Source organism: Cebus imitator, unplaced genomic scaffold (genome assembly GCF_001604975.1).
Source record: "Cebus imitator isolate Cc_AM_T3 unplaced genomic scaffold, Cebus_imitator-1.0 Scaffold77, whole genome shotgun sequence".
Taxonomy (NCBI): domain Eukaryota; kingdom Metazoa; phylum Chordata; class Mammalia; order Primates; family Cebidae; genus Cebus; species Cebus imitator.
In genome coordinates this window covers 1,987,733-2,007,974 of record NW_016107392.1, presented here as the reverse complement: position 1 = coordinate 2,007,974, position 20,242 = coordinate 1,987,733, and the positions used below count along the sequence as shown (strand labels likewise).

The 20,242-nt window shown below is 38.2% G+C and overlaps 1 protein-coding gene across 1 annotated transcript in view; it reads left to right on the top strand.

Annotated features, from left to right (window-relative positions):
* EXOC4 (exocyst complex component 4) overlaps positions 1 to 20,242 on the top strand; it is an 808,787-nt gene that overhangs the window by 673,533 nt on the left and 115,012 nt on the right. Inside the window, exon 14 of the mRNA XM_017532629.2 lies at positions 11,828 to 12,006. Coding sequence (XP_017388118.1) covers positions 11,828 to 12,006 — 179 coding nt within the window. The remainder of the gene's footprint in view (positions 1 to 11,827; positions 12,007 to 20,242) is intronic.

The following is a 20,242-nucleotide window of genomic DNA, read 5'->3' as shown; positions in this document are numbered from 1 at the left end:
TGAAAAGTCACAATCTCCCCCTATAATTAGTTTTTAAAGCTCAGAGGGCTGCCTGGCACATAGATGAATATAGAATCCAGTGCCCTTTGCATTGAATAAAGGTTACGTTCCCTTCATTACTAAATGAGGCTCTTTTCTAGTCTTGTTTTTTAACTAAAAAATAAAATGTATTATTTCCAGGCTTAACTTTGAATGGAGGGGGAAAAAATAGGTCAAGCAAGGGCTTTCATAGAAAAATAGAAAATATCCTTTTATTCCCAAAGAAGCTGAAAGCAGGCTCTCTAGCCCATTGTCTTTGCACCTGCCATATCTATGTGTATATTTATCCTTTTGAGATCAATGAGTATCTGCTGATAAAAGGCATTCCTGCTTTCTGGAGATGTAATTAAGAGAGGGATAAGGTGTTGGGGGAAGCAAAGAGAACAGAGAAGGAGCTAGGGAGGCCATGTGTATTAGAAAAACAGCCCCCCTTGCAATTGTTATCCCCATTTCATTCATATCCTGAATGAAAGGAGAAGAATCTGTTCTCTAGAGCTGCATTTGAAAATCCTTAAGTGGATAGGTGTGATTGGCAGGACCTGGAGCAGAATTTTCAAGTGATAAAATTCAAGCAACATATAAAACCCCCAGAGTAGTCTTGAAAGATGCACGATAAAGAATTAAGATTGTGCAGTCTGTTCCAGCCCTCACAGTAGTTAAGAGTTTTCAGTGGCTGACACTGTACAGCAGCAGTACAAATTTTCAGGAATTATTCCTACTCAACATATGAGGAAACTGAGGTGCAGAGGAAGTAATTGACTTCCCCAAGTTCACCAAGCCACTAAATGACAGGGCTAGAATTCGACTCTAGGTTATCTGACTTCCAGAGCCACCACACTATGACTGACTAGCCTAAAAATGGATCAGGAATTTGTGGTTTTTAACATTTGAACTATTCCTTCATTTTCATTGATCATCATAATCTTGACTGATACTTGAGTCATTTTATGCTAATCTCACAGACATTTATCACGTAAGCATTTTGACTTGGTATTCATTATATTATACCTAATGTATTATATTGTTATAGGTTCTCTCCCTTCCAATAACAGGTTACTAAACAGAATATCCAGCTATATTTGGGGGGAAAATAATATGTTGAATATAGGTGCTTTAAAACTGCCTGTCTTATTTTCCTCTAAGTTATATGTTTGACTAATCATTCCAAAGAAAAAGTAATAATCATTGTTTAAAAAAAGATGGGGGAATGAGATATAAATATGATATAAAATAAATTACATTAAGTTACAGTAGAGGGTGATGCAGTCCTGAATAGGGAAGAGAGACTAAAGGACATTTTGTAGCTATTTTTAGTTATTGAGTTATTTAGAAAATAACTTTTTGTCTGGAGAATCAAATGAGTGGTATGTTTATTATGACTACCTTTTGTGGTTTTATGAAATTAGGAAGTCAACATGATTAACAGCAAAATATTAATTTCCAGCAAGCAAGGCGGTTGATCTTAAGTTTTTATTTGGCATGAGTCATATATTAAAGGTTTAATGAAAAAGGAATAAAAGCCAAAATCGAGTTTGCACTTTTACTTTTCTTCTGTGGAATCCTCTTAGCATAGGTCCTCATACCATAGGTCCTCAGTAAATGTTGAATGAATGAGAAGGATAAGCCACTCCTCAAATGAAAGGAATAAAATGTAAAAAAAAAAAAAAAAAAAAAAGAGGAGGCCTCAGCCTTCAGTGAACTCTCTAAAAGTTATATACATAGTAAGAAATCCCCTTGGAAACTCACTGGCCTACATTCTGGTCCTCAGCACTATCATTAAGTAGTTTGTTTTGTTTTTGTCCTTAGTAAGTCTTTATACCTCTTCAATTTTTTTCATCCAATTCAGATTAAACAATTCCAACAGAAGCAGAAATCTAGGAGGGCTAGGAATGTGTTTAGATGTGGAAATTATATGAATAAAGTAGAGCATCAATGATTTTCAGAAAAGTTCCGGTTGGAAATTTGAAAGGTTCTCAACATAATATAAGCAACAGCTGTTAAAAGGTTCCAGATAACTGTAGCTATGAAGAATCTTTAGATAAGTGTGAAGGAGTAAATGAAAGGAGCAATGCAGGCAAGGAAGACTTCAGCTATCTTAAAGTGTTCATATTTATGTTCATAAAGTAGAGACATTTATTGCATCGTCTCTGGAGGCTTAATATGACTTCTTAAATATAATTGCAAAAGGAAAGATAAATCAGAAAACATGAATATATTAAATAAGTGCAAGAGTAGAAAATGCTTTACTAAAATATTTTCCTTTCCCTAGTTAAATGAGATGAAGGTCATAGATGGATATAGGATGCTGCCAGGCAAGTCTGGATGAGAAGCTGACTTAAATCTCAAAACTAAACAAAAAAGACCGGTCATTAGCTGGAGACTCAGCTGCAAACATATCAATTAATGTTCAAGATGATCGAATTAGGCATTTCGTTATTATATGAAAATGATAAGATTCTTGTTAGCGTAAGAGTGGCAGTAAATGGGAAAAAAACAAACTTTAAAATCTCCCCTACACATCACATTAATGCTAATGTATTTGGACAATTATTTGAGAATTATAATTACCTGTTAGTATCATTAAAGTGTCACTAATTTGTCCACATTTCATTTTTTTGTTTAATTTCAGATATAATTATTTAATTTTTTTCTTTAAGGTGGGCATTTAATACCATTCTTTCAGTTGAGGCTTAATAAAAGAAAAAAAATGCAATTCTTCCAAGGTAGTCCAACTTAGCCCTTGAAAATGGAAGGCTGGCAGTGGTCGCTTGTGCCATTGTGGGGATGGGCAGAATGCCTGTGATCAAGCCTAGGTAGGTTGCAGGCAGATGTGTTCCCAAGACAAGGGCAAGCAGTGAGACCATCCAGAACCACTGCTGAAAGCCCTGTGCCTGCTGTTGGCTTAGTCCCACTCTGTTTCTGCCGATGCCTATTTTCTGCTGCAAGCTGAAATTCCCTGCCAGGGGATGAAGGACCACTTGCCTCCTCACATCTGTCTTTCTCTCCCTGTTGAACTTTTTCAGCTTCCTATTTCACCATCCTTTCTTCATCTTTGCCATCAAGATTCAGCTCAGGTATTAATTCCTCCAAGCATCTCCTCCCAGAAACACTCTCCCCCTCCACACTCCAACCTGCTTCCCTTGCTCACAGTCTGTGGGTCAGTCAAACAAGTAAGCAGACCCTTAATAGTGTGTTGAGTGCTACTGCTGGAGGGAAAAATATGGAGAAACCTACACAGAAGAGACCAGAGAACTAAAAAGCATACTACAACTACATTAGAAAGAGGAAGGGGATGGAATTGGAGCTCAGGGGAGGGGATCCTCACCTAACCATCAAGCAAGAGGTCCGAACACAACGTCTAAAATTAACATCAACAAGTAGCCATTTCAACAGATTCTTTAGAGAGATGGCGAACATCACTGGAAGAATTTAGAAGCAGTAGTACCTTTTTAAACAGTGATATGTGGTTGTTTCTGGGGCACAGGACTGAGACAGGGGAGTGGTAGGACAGCGGGGTCACTACTCATTAATATAGGTTATTTAACCATGGGTAATTATTCCTTTGGTTTGAAATTGTTGTTTGCTTTTAAAAGAATTATCCACACATCCTCTGACCCTGTGACTGCTCCGATAGCTCCCTATTGCTCAGCAAACACACTGTCGTTTTAACACTTGTATCCCAGGAAAAAAAAAAAAATGGATCATCTTAAGCTATTTTCACTTTTTTGCCAATTTTACACAAAGAATTTACTCTTCTGTATAGTATCTCTTTTTTTTTTTTTTCTTTTCAACTTTTGTTTTAGATCTGGGGGTATGTATGAAGGTCTGTTGCATGGGTAAATTACATGTTATGGGGATTTAGCATACAAAATATTTCATCATCCAGTTAACAAGCATAGTACCCGATGGGTATTGTTTTGATTCTAGCCCTCCTCCTACACTTCACCCTCAAGTAGCCCCCATATCTACTGCTCCCTTCTTTGTGTTCATGTGTATCTCATTTTGCCCCTGCCAAGGTTCGCATCCTCTCTTCCTTTCTCCTAAAACCTCCCTTACTCATTCATCTCTTCCCTTCTCTGTTTCAAGAGAGCTACCTTAACTGATACCTTGTTGCTCTTGCCTGAGGTCAATCGTTTCATGTCTCTGCTCTGAACAGATTTAAATTCTTCAAGAGGAAATCGTATGGCAATTGGAGAAATAACCAGGATAATCAATAAGCTGGTTTACTCAGGGGAAGGAGTTCAGTGCTATATGAAGTATGGCTTTTAAACATATACTCATTCTCAGTAGTTGAAAAACCAGAGTATTAGATGTTCAACGTAAGTGATTATTGGTTATTTTACTCCTGTCGCCTGATAATCTATTTTGAAGTTCAGGAATTCCTTATGGAAAGTAATTAATATAATTATGCACTGTATAATGCGTATTATACAGTGACTTCTGGCAGAAAAACTGCATACGTATGGAAGTCCTAGCACCTAAATTAAAAAACATGTACCTAATTGTTTACACCTAGTGTTGCTTGACAACATCTGTGAAGCAAAGTTAGTGGCCAGGCTTCTTTGAATGGCTTAGCTAAAGAAAGATGCATTCTTTTTCCAAGCTCTAGAGCATTACCATGCAATAGTGTTCCGAGTCTACTTATCATAGCTCTGAGCTGGTGCCGTCAGCCTCAAAGTAACATGCTGCTTCGCAGTTAGCTTTTTGCTTAGTTTCTGGTATTAATTTTCATGGAATTTTTTCAGTCTTTACCCACTGATGTATCAGTAGACTCATCTGCTTGGTACCAAAAACGGGGATACAAAACGTGGAGAAACCCTGAGACTGAGACTTGGGTTCCTGCCCCCGCGTGCCACTAACTCCCCGTGTGTCCCTTCCTCATCTACACCTCCAGCTCTTCCTCTGTAAACGACAACCTGTGAGTCTCCAACTTACTGGCTATTTTTTTCTTAAGTGATGTTTGTGTGCGTGTATGTGTTTTTGTGTATTTATTTGTTTTAACTAGCTTATTAGGTCATATTTAACATCCAATAAAGCTTATGTTTTTAAGTCATATATTTATGCTTCAGAGTAGGTTGGAAATCCTTGTGTAATCACCTAGTATATTCTACCCATTTTGTGGAACTTTGAATATGATTGTTCTATTTTTAGCTACTACTTCAGGTTCTAGTTTACATTTATGGCTTTTTTTTTTTTCAATTATTTGTCATTTATTTGATGTCTCAGAAACACAACTTTCAATTGTAAAGCTGTTTTAAAAAGAAAATTTGGTCAATTTTTTTATAATTACTATTTTCCAGTGAGGTTTCCAGAAGAACATTGTTACAACCAAAGGCTGCCTGTGAAAGCATCAAGTTCTTAGATAAACTCAGGATTCAACACTGATATCAAAGGTGTAAGGTTACTGGCCAGAGTGCCTAGCCAGTTTTATTGTTCTAGAATTTAAGTGTTGAATGACAGGCATCAAATGAGTCACACAATAGTGGCTTAATAAATACTTGGTGAATGAATGTATGTCTGTATTCTTATGCTACTAAGAGAAAAAAATAGTGTAGGAGTTATCTCAGAGTATGGAGTACAAATACTTAATTGTTTGCCCAGAGTCTGAGCTGAAGTTTTATATTGTCAATTGAAAATTATTCAGAAATAAAAAAGTTAACTATTTAATATATAGAATATATTGTTAACAATATAGGCAAAAGTTATGCTGCTAGGAAAGAAAAATTGTAACTTAAACTGAAAGTATAATTACAGAGAAATTTTAAAGAATTTCTTTTCATACACATTACATAGATCTGAGTCAAATGGGAACAGTTTTTTTTTAACATAATAAATCTCTCATACTAATGCATTTGGACTTATCAGACACCTTGACCTGTGATTAAGATCTTGGCCTCTAATTGGAGAAGCTGTTTGAATCCTGGTGTTTTGCCACCACCCCAGCCTCTGTAAGAATGATGTGCTTGTGTCTTTCTTTAGACTAGGAGCCTGCATGGTGGCAAAGCTGCCTTAGCAGAATGGTGTCTGCAATTTACACTCTAGACCTTTGCCTCTACCGTAGCCTTGGTAACTCTAACCTTGCTTCTTCTGGAAGAGGCTAAATTATGCGTAACAGTTTTTCTGTGCTCCCCCATAAGAACACAACATATAAACCAGTCCGAAATACTTACACAAGGACAGAAAGATAGACTGACAGAAGAAACTGTGCATTTATGCATTCCTGGATTGAACATGTCAAAACGTAACTGACTGTCATTCTAAATTTTCTCTCCCCAGATCTGAAATTAAAATGGCAGAGACAGTTTGCCGGGATTCTGATTGCTTTAGTAATATTGCTTAAGTTTGTAATTGATGCATTAACTTCTTGTCGTACATGTTATATTTTATATAAAACCTTCATTTCCAGAAAGCATGGTAGGCTGGGAAGAAAAGAGCACTGTCAAGGGGTCTATCTAGGAAGTGATTCCCAGGAGTTCTCCATGTAGGAACTCTTTTAGACAGGAGTAGGAGAGATGCTAATTTTGAATAGCCCCCCAAAAAATTCTTTTTATCACTTCTTATTTGTTCCCTGAGCTTAACTCTTTGTTGTTATTTTAGAAATTTGAAAAATATTAAACCCACAGAAAAGTTGAAACAACAGTGCAATGAATGTGAATGTACCACATACTGACAGATTTCCTGACCACTGACATCTTACTATACTCACTCTTTTCTCTCTCCAAATATATACACATACTTCCCTCTTACCAAACGATTCCAAAGTAAGCTACAGAAATAATGACCTTGATTCTTAAACTCTTTAGCATGCATTTCCCAAGAATGAAGACATACTGTTATGTACCCATATCATTACCATATGTATTAGTTTTATGTTGCAGTCTTGTAACAAATTACCACTGTTGTCAAATAGGCTTGGTAATTTGAGTCAGTCTTGGCCTTTCCCCTGCTCTGTTCTTTATCATAGGGGAACTGACTTTGTAGGCAGCATTTCCTAGGCTCTTAGGGCAGTTAGTTATCTTAGGTCTAGGCTCAGCAATCGGAAGTGGTGATGGTGGAAGATTTGGGGGACAGGGCTGGGAGAGAGGGGCAGGTCTGAGTGTGTGTGTGTGAGAGAGAGAGAGAGAGAGTGTGTGTGTGTGTGTGTGTGTATTAGGTGATCGGATACAGCACAGGTCTGCAGATCAATCCTTGAAACTATTTGTGATGTTTCCTTCATAATTGTATCAGGTCTGTTGAAAGTACAGGGTTTTTTTTTCTTTTTTGCTTTCCTTTCAGTAGATAACGGAATTCTTTAAAGACTAAATGAAGACAATTTTGAGCATCTTTGGCAAAATTTCCTTAAATGAATTCTTGTCAGATAGACCTTTTTAAAGATTATAATTGTGTGGTAAAATTAAGTTAAATAGGTTTAACACTCTTGGCAAAATTATCTTAAATGAATTCTTGTCAGCTAGAGCTCTTTACAGATTATAAATAATTGTGTGGTAAAAATTCAGCTTAACAGGTTTAACATTCTTCTTTAGTTTCATAGGCTTCTATGGGAGCCGGTTGGCCAACCGATTAGAAAGTCAAGTCCTCAGACGGCATCCAGTACCCAAAACACTCATGTTTTGAGTTCCGATTTCTGCTCCTGGCTGTGTCTGATCATCTTTGAGCAATTACTGAGCACCTGTTACTTCTGAGTTTGTATTACTTCATCTTCTGAAGACAATGTTAATTTGCTGCCTGTTTCATTCAAAAATACATAGTGTCTTCATTAAATCATGTGTTGTCATAATAAGCAGAAGATGAAGGGTATTTAAAATTCAGGCCTAGAAAGAGGATATAATATTGTCCAGTTGCCAGGTAACAGCCATTTTGGCTGTGAGGGTCCTCTGCAGGGGACAATGACTGTGTCTCCCACAAGCCTGGAGCCACCAGTCCAGACCAGCTTCAGGCCAGTGCACCCACTGCCTCCCACTTTGGCACAAATAACTAATACCCATGTCCTCCAGTTTTATGTGCTGGGATTCCTGATGTGCCCACTTGAAAGTTCTCTCATACGTGGTAAGATGTTCCATTTTTCTCTAAACTAAAACTTAAACTTGTTTTTTGGAGAATATATGGACAATATAGAAAATCACAAAGCATGATACAATCCCGCAGTTGACATTTTGGCATGTAGACCTCCAACCTTTTTGTGGTTCATATATTTAATTATTTTCTTAATATCATACAGTACCTAGAGTTGTATAAGTTTATTTCACACAGCTGCATATCATAATGAAAAATAAGCTATACCAAACATTCTTCTATGTTATCAAGCTTTTTATATGCATAATTCCTAATGACTTCATGGTTTTCCATAGTGTAGATAGATCATAATTTAATAAACTAGAGGGTTTGGAAAAAATCTGTAGCCAAGCATCTAAAGCCATCCCTTTAAGGTTATTCTAACACATAAAACCTTCCACCAAGCTCTTTGACACACACAAATCCTCGAAGGAATGATTTTTTGTGTGAAATGGTTATAGCTGTCAATCACTTCTCTGTGTCATAGTTTCTGTGCTCTTTTCAGGTTGTTAGGGGGTGATTATGGATTCCTGTCAAATGAGGTGTCTGCTATGTATTCAACATGAGGCAGTTTGTATTTCTCTCAATCTATTGCTCTCCTGGCTGAGGAGGTTAAGCAAATCTCAGTGAGCCAGAGGGAAATGGGATAGGCATCAAGCCCAGGCAGCCTACGGCAGACTTACCCAGGGCCCAGGATCCCCACTCAAGCAGATTAGACTTCTACATAAATACATTTGTCTTGATTGTCACATTCCACCTAGGGTTCCACCTAATCTGCGTAAAAATGGCTCCAAGCCTGGTTTTCAAAGCCATTTGCCTCCCCTGTTGATTTTTCACCACCCAGCTCAGAGGCATTTTTTGTTATATCTATCACAGATGATTAAGGGGCTCGAAGAGTTGATATATAAGGGCAGATTAAGAAAACTAAATATTTACAACCTGACTGAGTGACAGCCAAGGGGAAATACTTTAAATGTGTTCTGGGCCTGAATCACGGAGGAGACATTGTTTTGCTTTTCCTAGTAAGTGGATTTTGGAGCTATCCAAATTCAGAGAAGGTTTTCTTAGGATGACATCTCATATGCTAATTAGATAAATGAGTCAGCTAAAAATTGCATTTAGCAACTACTAACAGAAACCTGAAATAGCCTTGGCTTAAACAAGTAGGGTTTGATTTTTCTCTGCTATGACATGAAGCTCAAAAGCCTTTTTGTTGTCTGGGATCGCACTGTTGCTCCGTGATGGCATCAGTGCACCATCGCCCCATTGTCTTTGGGCTCCAGGACTCTCAGCACTGGCTTCCGTACTCAAGGTGCCCTGATGTTTGAGAAGAGCTTCTGCAGCCCCAGTTGCCATTGCTTTGTTCCAGAAAGAGAGAGGGCAAAAGAGGTCTCTGCCAACTGAGAGGGCTTCCTCGAAGCCCATTTACTGATTTCAGTTTACATCTCACTGGCCACCACATCTGCAAGAAGGGCAGGAAAATTTAGTGGGGTTTTTTGTTTTGTTTCATTTGAAGTTGGGCACATTACTGCCCCCAACAACATCAGGGTCCTTTTACCAAGAACACATGGGATAATGGATACTGGGTAGGTAACTAATGGTTTCTGTCACAATAATTAACTTCTTGAAGATGCTGATAAAAGTCTGGACTGTGAGACGCTCTGGTATTACAAGGCTCTATTTGTAAAACTACCTCTTGATATGTAACATATTTCTTCCTGCCCACTCTTAACTACTTAAATCCATTCATCATCCCATACCTTGGGTCGACGCTAAATAAACTACAGACTCAAACTCATCAAACTACATCTCAACAGACCTAAGAATAATGATGACAACAGTAGCTTTGCCAAGTGAAAACTGTTTGTACTGTGTTATCACCTGAATGATTTGCTTCAAAATATTCTAAAGTGGTGATGGGGAGGGGTAAATAAGGATAAATGGAATAATGGAGTCCATGAGTTGCTAATAGTTGGAGCTGGGAGAGAGTTACATGGGAGACTGTTATACTCTTCTTTCTAGTTTTACATAGTTATTGAAATTTTGCCAATGAAAAGCTTAAAGAATCACAACTAATCCTCACATGACTTCATATCAGGTCAGTTCTTTTACCCCTAGATAATAATGCTTGGAAATCTAAGCAGTGTCACACAACAAGCAAGTGGGAGATTCAGTATTCAGACCCAGGTTTGTCTCACTTTGAAGTCTGTATTCCATGCTTGCCATTCAAGGAGAACATGCTTCTCAGACAAGCAGCCTGGGCATCACCTGGAAATCAGTTCAAAATGCGGAATTCAGGGCCCACCCCAAGGCCTTTTCCGAGCCCATTAGATCAGATTGGTGCATACCCACATTCCATGCGCTCACTTCACTGCTCTTCATTGCCTCAACATCAACTGTGGTTTTTCCTTTAAAAAAGATAACCCTATGCTAAAATAAGGAGGCTAGTCATGACTCACTACTTGGTAGCATAAACATTTTACGTAAGCATTTGATTCACAGCAGTTGTTTCTTTCAACATTGGGCATCTGCTGTAGCGCTGGGTGCTAAACGCCTATGTGTCAATTAAGCATCTTTCTATGTGTCAACAATTGTTATTAATCACTGCAGGCTCGAAACTTAATTTGGCTTGTTCTAGTTAAATTAAGCTCTTGCTTCTTCTCACTTAAGGTATGTTGGATTTTAAAAGCCCTGGGACTTACAGAAAACTCTCCAGGCGCCTATTCCAACCTCCAGCATCAGCTCTGCTTACTCACCTGTGTGTAACTTTCCTGAAAAGCCGTGATTTTTTTCCCTAGCATTCTCAGTCATCTTTTCTAATTTTAGCTCTCTTCCTTTTTAAAGGGAAAGAAACCTGTGGAAATTAGCCAGCCTGAGTCCCAGCTTTGCTGCTCATGTGTCACGTAGGCAGAACAGTTGACTGTTGGAGCCTCCACTTCTTCATCTCCGCAGTGGCTGAGCTATGATCGCAGGTCCCTTCCAGCTCCATTCTTTGTAACTTGATTTTCAACCCCTGTAGTTTGATTTTTTCAACCCCTCCCTTCCCCCTGCAAAACATTTTGAAGACATTGGGCTCTCTGTGAAACCCACTTAATTATATTTTTCCGGTCCGTAAAAGGATCCCAGCATTGATTTTTTTGTTTGGTTTCTCTTTCCAAATGCTAAATGCCTTAATACTTAGACTTTGTGTTGGATCCTTTTTAGAACAACTAAGTGCATAAATACATGAATGAATCCTATCATCCATCTCATTTACAACCTACTCTGTTAAGGAGGCTGGGTCTTCCTTGCTTTTGAACATTCAATATTTTCTAGGTGCCAGATTAACTTGGTTGTTTTATTTTCACTACAATAAGCTTTAAACCATGTATATATTTAACACCCTAAGCTGTTTATCAACTTCGATAGCCTGAGAAGAGGCAAGGGAAAAAACATACAGGAGAGCCGTATAGACGCCATCCCCAGGGACTATTACCGTATAAATCAGGCCCGTACTGGTCCCTGTTGAAGGCACAATTATTGGAGTCTCTTGTTTCTTCTTCCGAGAACTCTTTCCCCTACCAGAATAATGTTACGCAGGCATGTGATAGTTGTGTCACAAAGTTAAACCTAGGACAAAGAGCGTGCTGTAAAATAGTGATTATGTCAGTCCTTGTGTTAGGCATGCCTAAATCAGTGTTCCTGGTCCTACCTTTTCCATGCTATATATGAAGTGTGTTTCCAATTTGCTTTTCAGGGCAGCTTTTGGCAAGGAGTCTGAAGTTCTTATTGGGAACCTGGGTGATAAATTAATCCCTCCACAAGACATCCTTCGTGACGTCAGTGACCTCAAAGCCTTGGCCAACATGCATGAAAGCTTGGAATGGTTGGCAGGTCGAACAAAGTCAGCTTTCTCCAATCTTTCCACATCCCAGAGTAAGTATCCAGTGGGAAGCTGTCGTGGGGACAGCTGAGGAACTAGACTGAATGCTTTCATTGAAAGGCGAGAGTGTGCACTGGTCACCATATAGGGGCGTGTCCCAAGTTGCCAGAAGATGCTGGTTAGAATTCTGTTTGCGTTGCACCTCTCCTGCTTTGCGATTCTGGGAAGGGAACGAATCTTGGTTTCCCTGTGTGGAATATGGGAAGCCAGGAAGGCCCATGTTGACATAGCTTGGTATTATGCCTTAGAAACATAAATTCATCTAGGATTGAGTCACAATGTCTCAACAACAGAAAGCAATACCTTTTTTCCTCCTTACAACAACTTCTCAAGGGCAAAAACTGTCTCAGAGCTCAGGGCCGTGCACACGGCTGACATCCTCAGTTTAACTTGATATAAAGCTAATCTTTTTATTAAAGTCATAGACGTGATTAAGGAGCTGGAAAATAGAGACAATGAAGACAACAAGTATTCCGGAAAAAAGATGGCTAAGAGATAACAATCACAGATTTCAAGGAAATTAAGGAATAGAATATGAAATTAGGGGAAACCTGTTTTTCTATCAAGGACCAATGATATAGAGAAAAATAATTTGAAAACTTTAGGGCACATAAACTTTAATAACTATAAAATTATATTTAAAGCATTACTTCAGGAATATGTATAACACAGTTAAAATAGAGACAAAGAAAACATGATATGAAGTAGGCATAAAGGAAAAGGCAGATTTATTATTTATTTATTGAGACAGCCTCACTCTGTTGCCCAGGCTGGAGGGCAGTGCCACAATCTCAGCTCACTGCAACCTCTGCCTCCTGGGTTCAAGCGATTCTCGTGACTTAGCCTCCCGAGTAGCTGGGATTACAAGTGTGCGCCACCACACCTGGCTTTGTGTTTTTGGTAAAGATGGGGTTTCATCATGTTGGCCAGGATGGTCTCAAACTCCTGGGCTCAAGCAATCCACCCGCCTCGGCCTCCCAAAGTGCTGGGATTATAGGCGTGAGCCACCACATCCAGCCCAAAAGGCAGATTTAGCCCCTTGAATGCTCACTACATGTATGGCCTCATGCTGATGAGGCCCCTTGAGTGCCCAAGGACCAATGCAGGGTAGGAAGAAGGGACTGAAGGAGTGGGCTTCTGAGGGAGATCATAGAATCTTCACTATAAATCTTTTTTAAATATTACTGTATATTTATACTTTTATTCTATGTCTTTTATTAAAAATATTACTTACTTTTGAGACAGTTGTGCTGTATTACCCAAGCTAGTCTTGAACTTCTGACCTTAGGTGATCCTCCCATCTCAGCCTCCCAAGTAGCTGGGACTACAAGCACGCACCACCATGCCCAACTCTAAAAGATTGCTTTTTATCTGATGATAAAATTATACAAGTTTATTCTCAGAAATCTTTAAGAATAGAAAATGTGTCCACCAATTAAGGACAGTTTGGGCACAGTATTTCTTTTGAGCAGATTCTGCAAAAGGAGGTATCCTTAAAGGCTCCTTCAACTTTATAATCCCATAATATGAGGCAGTTCTATTACAAGCAGCAGTTTAAATTATCCATTTTATCTCCCAAACCCACTCTGTTCCCTTCTCCCCTCTAGAAAAAGTCAGAAAGAAGTGATGTTTTCCTTGCTAATTGCAAACTGAACAGCTCTAAAAAAGGGACCACTTGCCTGTTTTCCTGGTTTCTTTAACTTGGAAACACAGAGCTGCTAAGTTAGGTAATTTAGTAGTGTTTGGAAGGGGTGCTCTCATTTAGTATGTCATTACTGTCTAATATTTAATGCTACTGTCTCTTATTTCTAATGACACAGCATTCTGGATTTCTATTCTGTCCATTCTAAAAGGGCTTCACACAGCAAGATAGTACGTAACCTCTGTGGCAAGCCACTGAGTGATTCACACAGGCTAACCTGGCATCAACTGTTTTCAAGAGGAGAAAGATGCATTCTGAGTTATGCTTAACTTTATAATTGCACAATTTAGCTGTTGTATTCATGTCACTGAAAGTACCCAGTAAAGTTGATGTCTAATTCATGCCTATAATCATCTCTCTTATTCTGACAAAGATCTCTTCTACCACGCCTGCTAATACTTTGCCTCATGTGCTCAGTTCCATTTTATAATATAAGTTGTACCCTCTCAGTTCCTTGCAGGGTGATTATTCCACCCAGTGAGTGACTTAAGTAACTGTCAGCATTTTGAGGATCAGTGCAAAACCCAAGTGAACTGTAATCACTACTTATGGTGTCTTTGCTAAAACAAAGCATCAAGTAAGCTTGGTTTATCTTGCTAACAGCAAGCCTAGCTCACCCCCACTTGCCTGCTCTTTGAATTTCCAAGAGAGATGCCCATTGATGTTTATAATTTGAACAAAGCAGGGGATTCTCTGATAATGGCTTACTTTGATTGCTGTATGTCAGGCTCACTCTAGAAAGGGAACAAGGGGAGAGCTTTTTATTAATTTTTTTTTGAAAAGTGAACCAAATGATTACTGCAACAAAAGTATTTCCAAGTCCAGAGACTAGATAGAGAACATGAAGAAAATGCCCAGCAGGACGGAAAGAAGCCAAGATAAGAAGATCTTTGGTTTATTTCTTGTTCTACATTCTGTTAACTATTTTGTATGGTAAATGCCATGTTTTATTAAGCTTAAGAAGCTATCACTGTGATAAGGTGGAAGAAGTTTGCACAAAATTATTTTCAGAGAAGAATATCTCTTCGGATAGAACAATGGGATTCTCATCCACCTGAACATTTCATGTCAGGTATTACATTTAGAAGAAAGTAGAGAAAAAAGCGCCACATTTTAGTGGCGGAGCATAGCTGGCTATACATTGTTCAGGAGATTAGAACTGATTATTTTTTTCCTAAGGTAACTTTTTCATCTCTTTTAGTATTTGCCCATATGTTACTCTGTCTCCTTTAGACATAAAAATGTCTCCTGGTCTTATCTAGCTCCTGACCATACCAAAGGTACCACTCTTGCATTTGTCCTACCACGCAGTCTGTGGTTCCCTGTTCCATCTCCTCTGGTATTCTCCCCTCAGTCTTTCTGACATTGATTCTACTTAAGATTCTTTCAGTTGAAAGTCACAGAATTAATTGAAGGAAAAGAATGCATTGACTCATACAACTGATAAATCAGAGGACTTCAGGAGTGGCTAGATCCAGAAGTTCCCAAAATACCATCAGGTCCCAGGCATGCTTACACACCTGCTCCCTCCCTCTTTCCCGTTGACCCCCACCTCGGTCTCAGTCTCCTACCCTTACCCCTAGAAGACCCTTACATTCAGGACTTGCTTTAACAGATGTGCTTTCAGTACAAGGAAGGTGAGCCGGATTATATTTAGCCTTTGGAATTCAGGATCTAAGTTTCTACATATTTTCCTGCATTAATCACAATTTCAGCCATGTAATAAAGGCACAAATAATGCCTACTCTTTGTAATGCCTGCTGTTTGTAAGATCCCTAAACAAAGACTCCAAAATTGTTATCATTAAGAAAATTCTCAGAACAGTATATGGCCTACATAAAAATTGTTAGACTATTTTTTCAATTAACATTAATGACTTTCTTTTGCAGGGTAAACTTTTGTTTTAAAGATGGGCTGTTTTTAAAAATAGGCTACACAGAATTCAAAGGAGGCTCAAGGGCTTATTTTGTCTCCATTGCTTCCTTAGGGAGGCTCTTCTCTCTGTCTTGGATTCTGTAAAAATCTCTGGGATAAAAGAAGAGATTCTACAACTCCCTTGATTATATATTCTGCTCCTTACCATCTAGCAAGTCTTATTTTTTTGTTTTTTTAAGTGAAGCCCCTGTGCTTCAGTCTAAGCCTTAACCTTCTTTTATACTCTCTTCAGAAATTAAATAATGACTGTTTTTTCTATAGAATACTATAGTCCATCCAAAAACATTTCTATGGCCTTGTACTTCTCTGTGTCTGGATTTTCAAGATTTTTGGACTTGTGACGATCCCAATCTGTGAGTCAAGGACACCCAAATCTAGTAGGATTAGGAGCCCCGATCAGGCACAAGTTCACGTTCTTGGATGATGTTTGGCTGTTGGCCTTTGTGAATGTGGGCCTTAGACTAGGATCTTTGACACCAGGCTTACCACTCCAGCTCTCTCAGTTCCTGTTGCCGAACTTCTTGCTAAGTCCACATACATGAATAATGAGAGGAAGAAAAACCGTGCCCTAGTCTTTTTCAGTCTGAGCAACCACAAAGTTAAACGTTCTTCTGATTTTTAGGGCAAATAAATCTCATAATTTGTGTTGCCAGAATTGGTTTGAAAATTTAAGTATTAGTCATACAGTTGTTTCTTTCTTTGTTTGTTTCTTAAATTATTGTTAGGCATCTTAGAAATCATCTGGTCTAGCTCACTTACTTTGCATATGAGGAAATTAAGGCCTCAGGGGTCATACCACATGTCTGTGCCAAACTGGGACAGAGCAGGTCTTCAGATTCCCAGTTTAATTTTCTTTCTACTACATCAGAGCCACTAATTGGACCTTTCATGCCGTATTCCTATTAAACCATTCGAGCAAGGTGGACATATTTTATTTTAATGGAAGCACTTTAATGCTTTCAAGTAACTTGTGATCATTTCTGATCATTTTCTTGTGCCTAAACACAATATTTAGGTGTATTTCTATGCCTAAATATATGGAATTATTGTACAGTTCCCTCTTGAATTTCATCTTAGTTGCAGTAAAACATTTCTGTAATTTGTCACTCTATTTTTGTTTTGCAAGTATTTTCTAAGTTAGAAACTCCATCTGTCTTCTTATCATGCCGTGTAATATATTCGAGATATTGCATTGTCCTATATAGTAGCCACTAGCCTTGTCTGGCTATTTAAATTTAATTAAAATTAAAAATGTAGTTGCTCTGTCATACTAGCCACATCTCAAATACTCAGTGGCTGCTATATTGGACACTATAGGTATAGAACATTTTTATCATCACAGAAAGTTCTGTTGGGTGGTGCTGTAGGTATCTCATTACCTAGGTCATTGATCAAGGTTAAAAATAATGCCAGTCCATATACTCAGCCTTTGAAAGATAATTGAAATGCCTACCTGGTTCTGTCAGAACATGGTGAACTACTCTAATTGTCCATCCTCAGATCACGTGTACTCTCCTGAGGAAGGTTGATGTTTTGGGCTCTGCATTGTCAAAATTTCTCCTCTTGATGTTAACTGATGCTAAAGGGAAAAGGTTTCCTGATCAAATAGACTTAGAAAATATTGAAGACCATTAAATATAATTCAATACCAGAAAACTTCTAAAATCTTTAATATATTCACCAGATGATTAACAGCAGTGGGATGTTTCTTAAACTTACTTTTCAGTGGAATTCTTTTGTACCAGAGCAACTCACAGGGCTTTTCGTCCATGAAACCACTTCTGGGCGACACTGCCTGTTGCTGTATTTATATAATTTGTTTAGAATATTTTATTTCTCCCAACACCATCAGGCTCAGGACAGATGTCCCACTATTGCGGGAACCTAATTTCATATTATTGGCAAATTTGCATACCATCAGATTACTTATTTTGCAATTTGGTTTTCTGATTATTTGATTCATTTAGTGATTTTTAGAAATGCTCAAGTCTACCAATATGAAATGACCGTGGTTTCCCTTTCTGCCTGTTTCAAGCTTGGCTACTGCTATACTTGCCCTTTTCCAGTCATTGTGTTTTACTCACAATCCTCAAAGGTTCTAGCTACCATTTTATAACACACCCCAATTCATGGAATAATATGAATATATCCATTGTGGGGCTCCTGAGATTGATTTATGATAAAAATTTTGTTGTACAATATTTTTAGATTTAATGTAAAGTTGCAAAGATAGTACAGTTAATCTCCTTATCTCTCTCATCCAGTTTCCCCTATTGTTAATATCTTGTATTAGTGTGATACATATGTTACAACTAATAATATTAGCCTGATATATATGTTACAACTAATGAATCCACACTGTTACATTTTTATTGATGAAAGTCTATATACTTAGTTCAGATTTTCTTAGTTTTTCTCTGATGTTCTTTTTCTGTTCTAGGATCTCATCCAGGATGTATCACATGTATATCACAGTTTTCCCATTTCACCGTTATCACATATATCACATCATGATGTCTCCTTAGGCTCATCTAGACTGTGACAGATTCCCAGATTTTCCTTGTTTTTTATGACCTTGAGAGTTTATAGGAATTCTGGTTGGGTATTTGTAGAATCTTCTTCAATATGGGTATATCTGATGTCTTCATGATTAGACTGGGCTTTTGGGTTTTTGAAAGGAAAACTACAGAGGCCAGGTACCATTGTCATGAAATCGCATCGGGCTGCGTATTAGCAATGTAACTTATTACTGATGAGGTCTGGGATTGGTTTTGTGCCTCCAGCTGTGTAATCCTCTCTAGGCAGTTCCTTCCAAAGGCTGGATTGACTCTCCACTTTCCCATTGCTTATCTTTCTAGCAGCTATTTTTTTTTTTAACATGTTAGCTGCATCTTATTATAAGCCCAATGTTTAGAGAATTTGAATACTTGCTAAGAAAATTGGTTGTCTACCTTAAACAATTATGCAGTTGATATGATCTTGTGGGTCTGAAAGACTGTGGGAGGAGCTGTTTTTTTAATATCCTAAGCCACCTGACTTAAGTCCTGTAGCTACTTTTTGGTTGCTATGTATGCTAAACATCCCTCAGTAAACGCACATAACCATATTAATTTCAAACAAAGCCATGCTGAGATTAAAAGAGTTTAACTGAATTTCTTCACTAAAAATAAAGTCTTATTTTAACCCATTTTAATTAAACTGTAATGTGCAATGTGGACTCAAAACCCATTCATAAGTGGAACTTGCTTCCTGAGGTAAGTCTTTTTAGAGTAGGAGATCTTACACTGAGCTGCACATTGGTTATAATCAGTTAGAGAGCTTTAAAAATACTGATGCTGAGTCCACTCCCAGAGATTTTGATGTAATTGTTCCTGGGTATGACATGGGCATCAGGCTACACCGCAAACCAATCAAATCAAATCAGAGGCAGAGAACCTATGTTCTAAAGGAGTGGTTTTCAGCCTCAGCTTGTGAGAAATGCCTGTGCTTTGTAACATATCCCCAGGCAATTTTAACAAACAGCCAAGTCTGAGAACCACTGATATAGAGCCCCTAAAAATTTCTTCTTCAATTTCTGTCACTCTCTATATTTGGGAAATGCTGTGTAATTATTTTGCCAGTTCTTTTATCCTCTGAAGCTTGAGATTAACATGATTTTCCATTTTACAGACAAGAACAGTAGGCATGAAGATACGTACTTTGTGTCCATGCCAGAGTTGGGACCACAGCCTTGCTTAGCAGTTGTTAGCTGAACTGCCACCCAAATCAGATTAAAAACAAAAATGTTCCTCTTACACTTTTCAAGCCAGATAAATGGGAAGGGAACAAGGAATCTGTGTCTCTCAATATAAAAGGCTGCAGTTGCCAAACCAATGGAATGAATGTGACATGTCATTGAAATTGTATCATTGAAAATAAATGGGAAAGGCCAGGTGTCGGTCCACCCCCATCCCCCAGGTGCCTGATTGTGCAGTATTCCAGGATGTCTTTATGCATTGCCTGTGGTGATTTCATATTTTCTATGAGGTGGAATGTGAATTCTCTCATGCTAGAGCTCACTATCATGGACCCTTTGTGCCTTAATAGTAAATGAAAAATAAAATGCAAATCTCCCAGCTGTTTGTTTTTCTGCCTTGGCACAGTGAGAATAAAAATTTCCCTACCCAAGATCTCATGGGAAGCTGTCATGTTTCAGGTTTGCTTTTGTCAAACCATTAAACCGAGTTTTCCTTGTCATAATTTCATCTGATTCTTTTTAATTAGAACTCTATGCGTGGTAATTCCTCTCCCGCTTCAGTATTTACAAGTTTCAAATATTTGTTGACTGTTATCAGACAGCTCCTCCTCAGCCTACCTTACATGTTTAGTTTCTCTAATCACCTTTCCATGCCCTTCATCGTTTTTCAGTCTTAGTCGTCATTTTCCTAAGCTGACTCTCATTCTATGGCTTCGTTTCTATGATTCTTCTTTCATGGATGATACCTTCCAAATTCATTGCCATTGATTGATTTCAGGATCATGCTATTTACTAAGAAAATTAATTTAGCATTGGTATTATATTTTGTTCAGGAGTTTTTCACCCACTGTCTGAC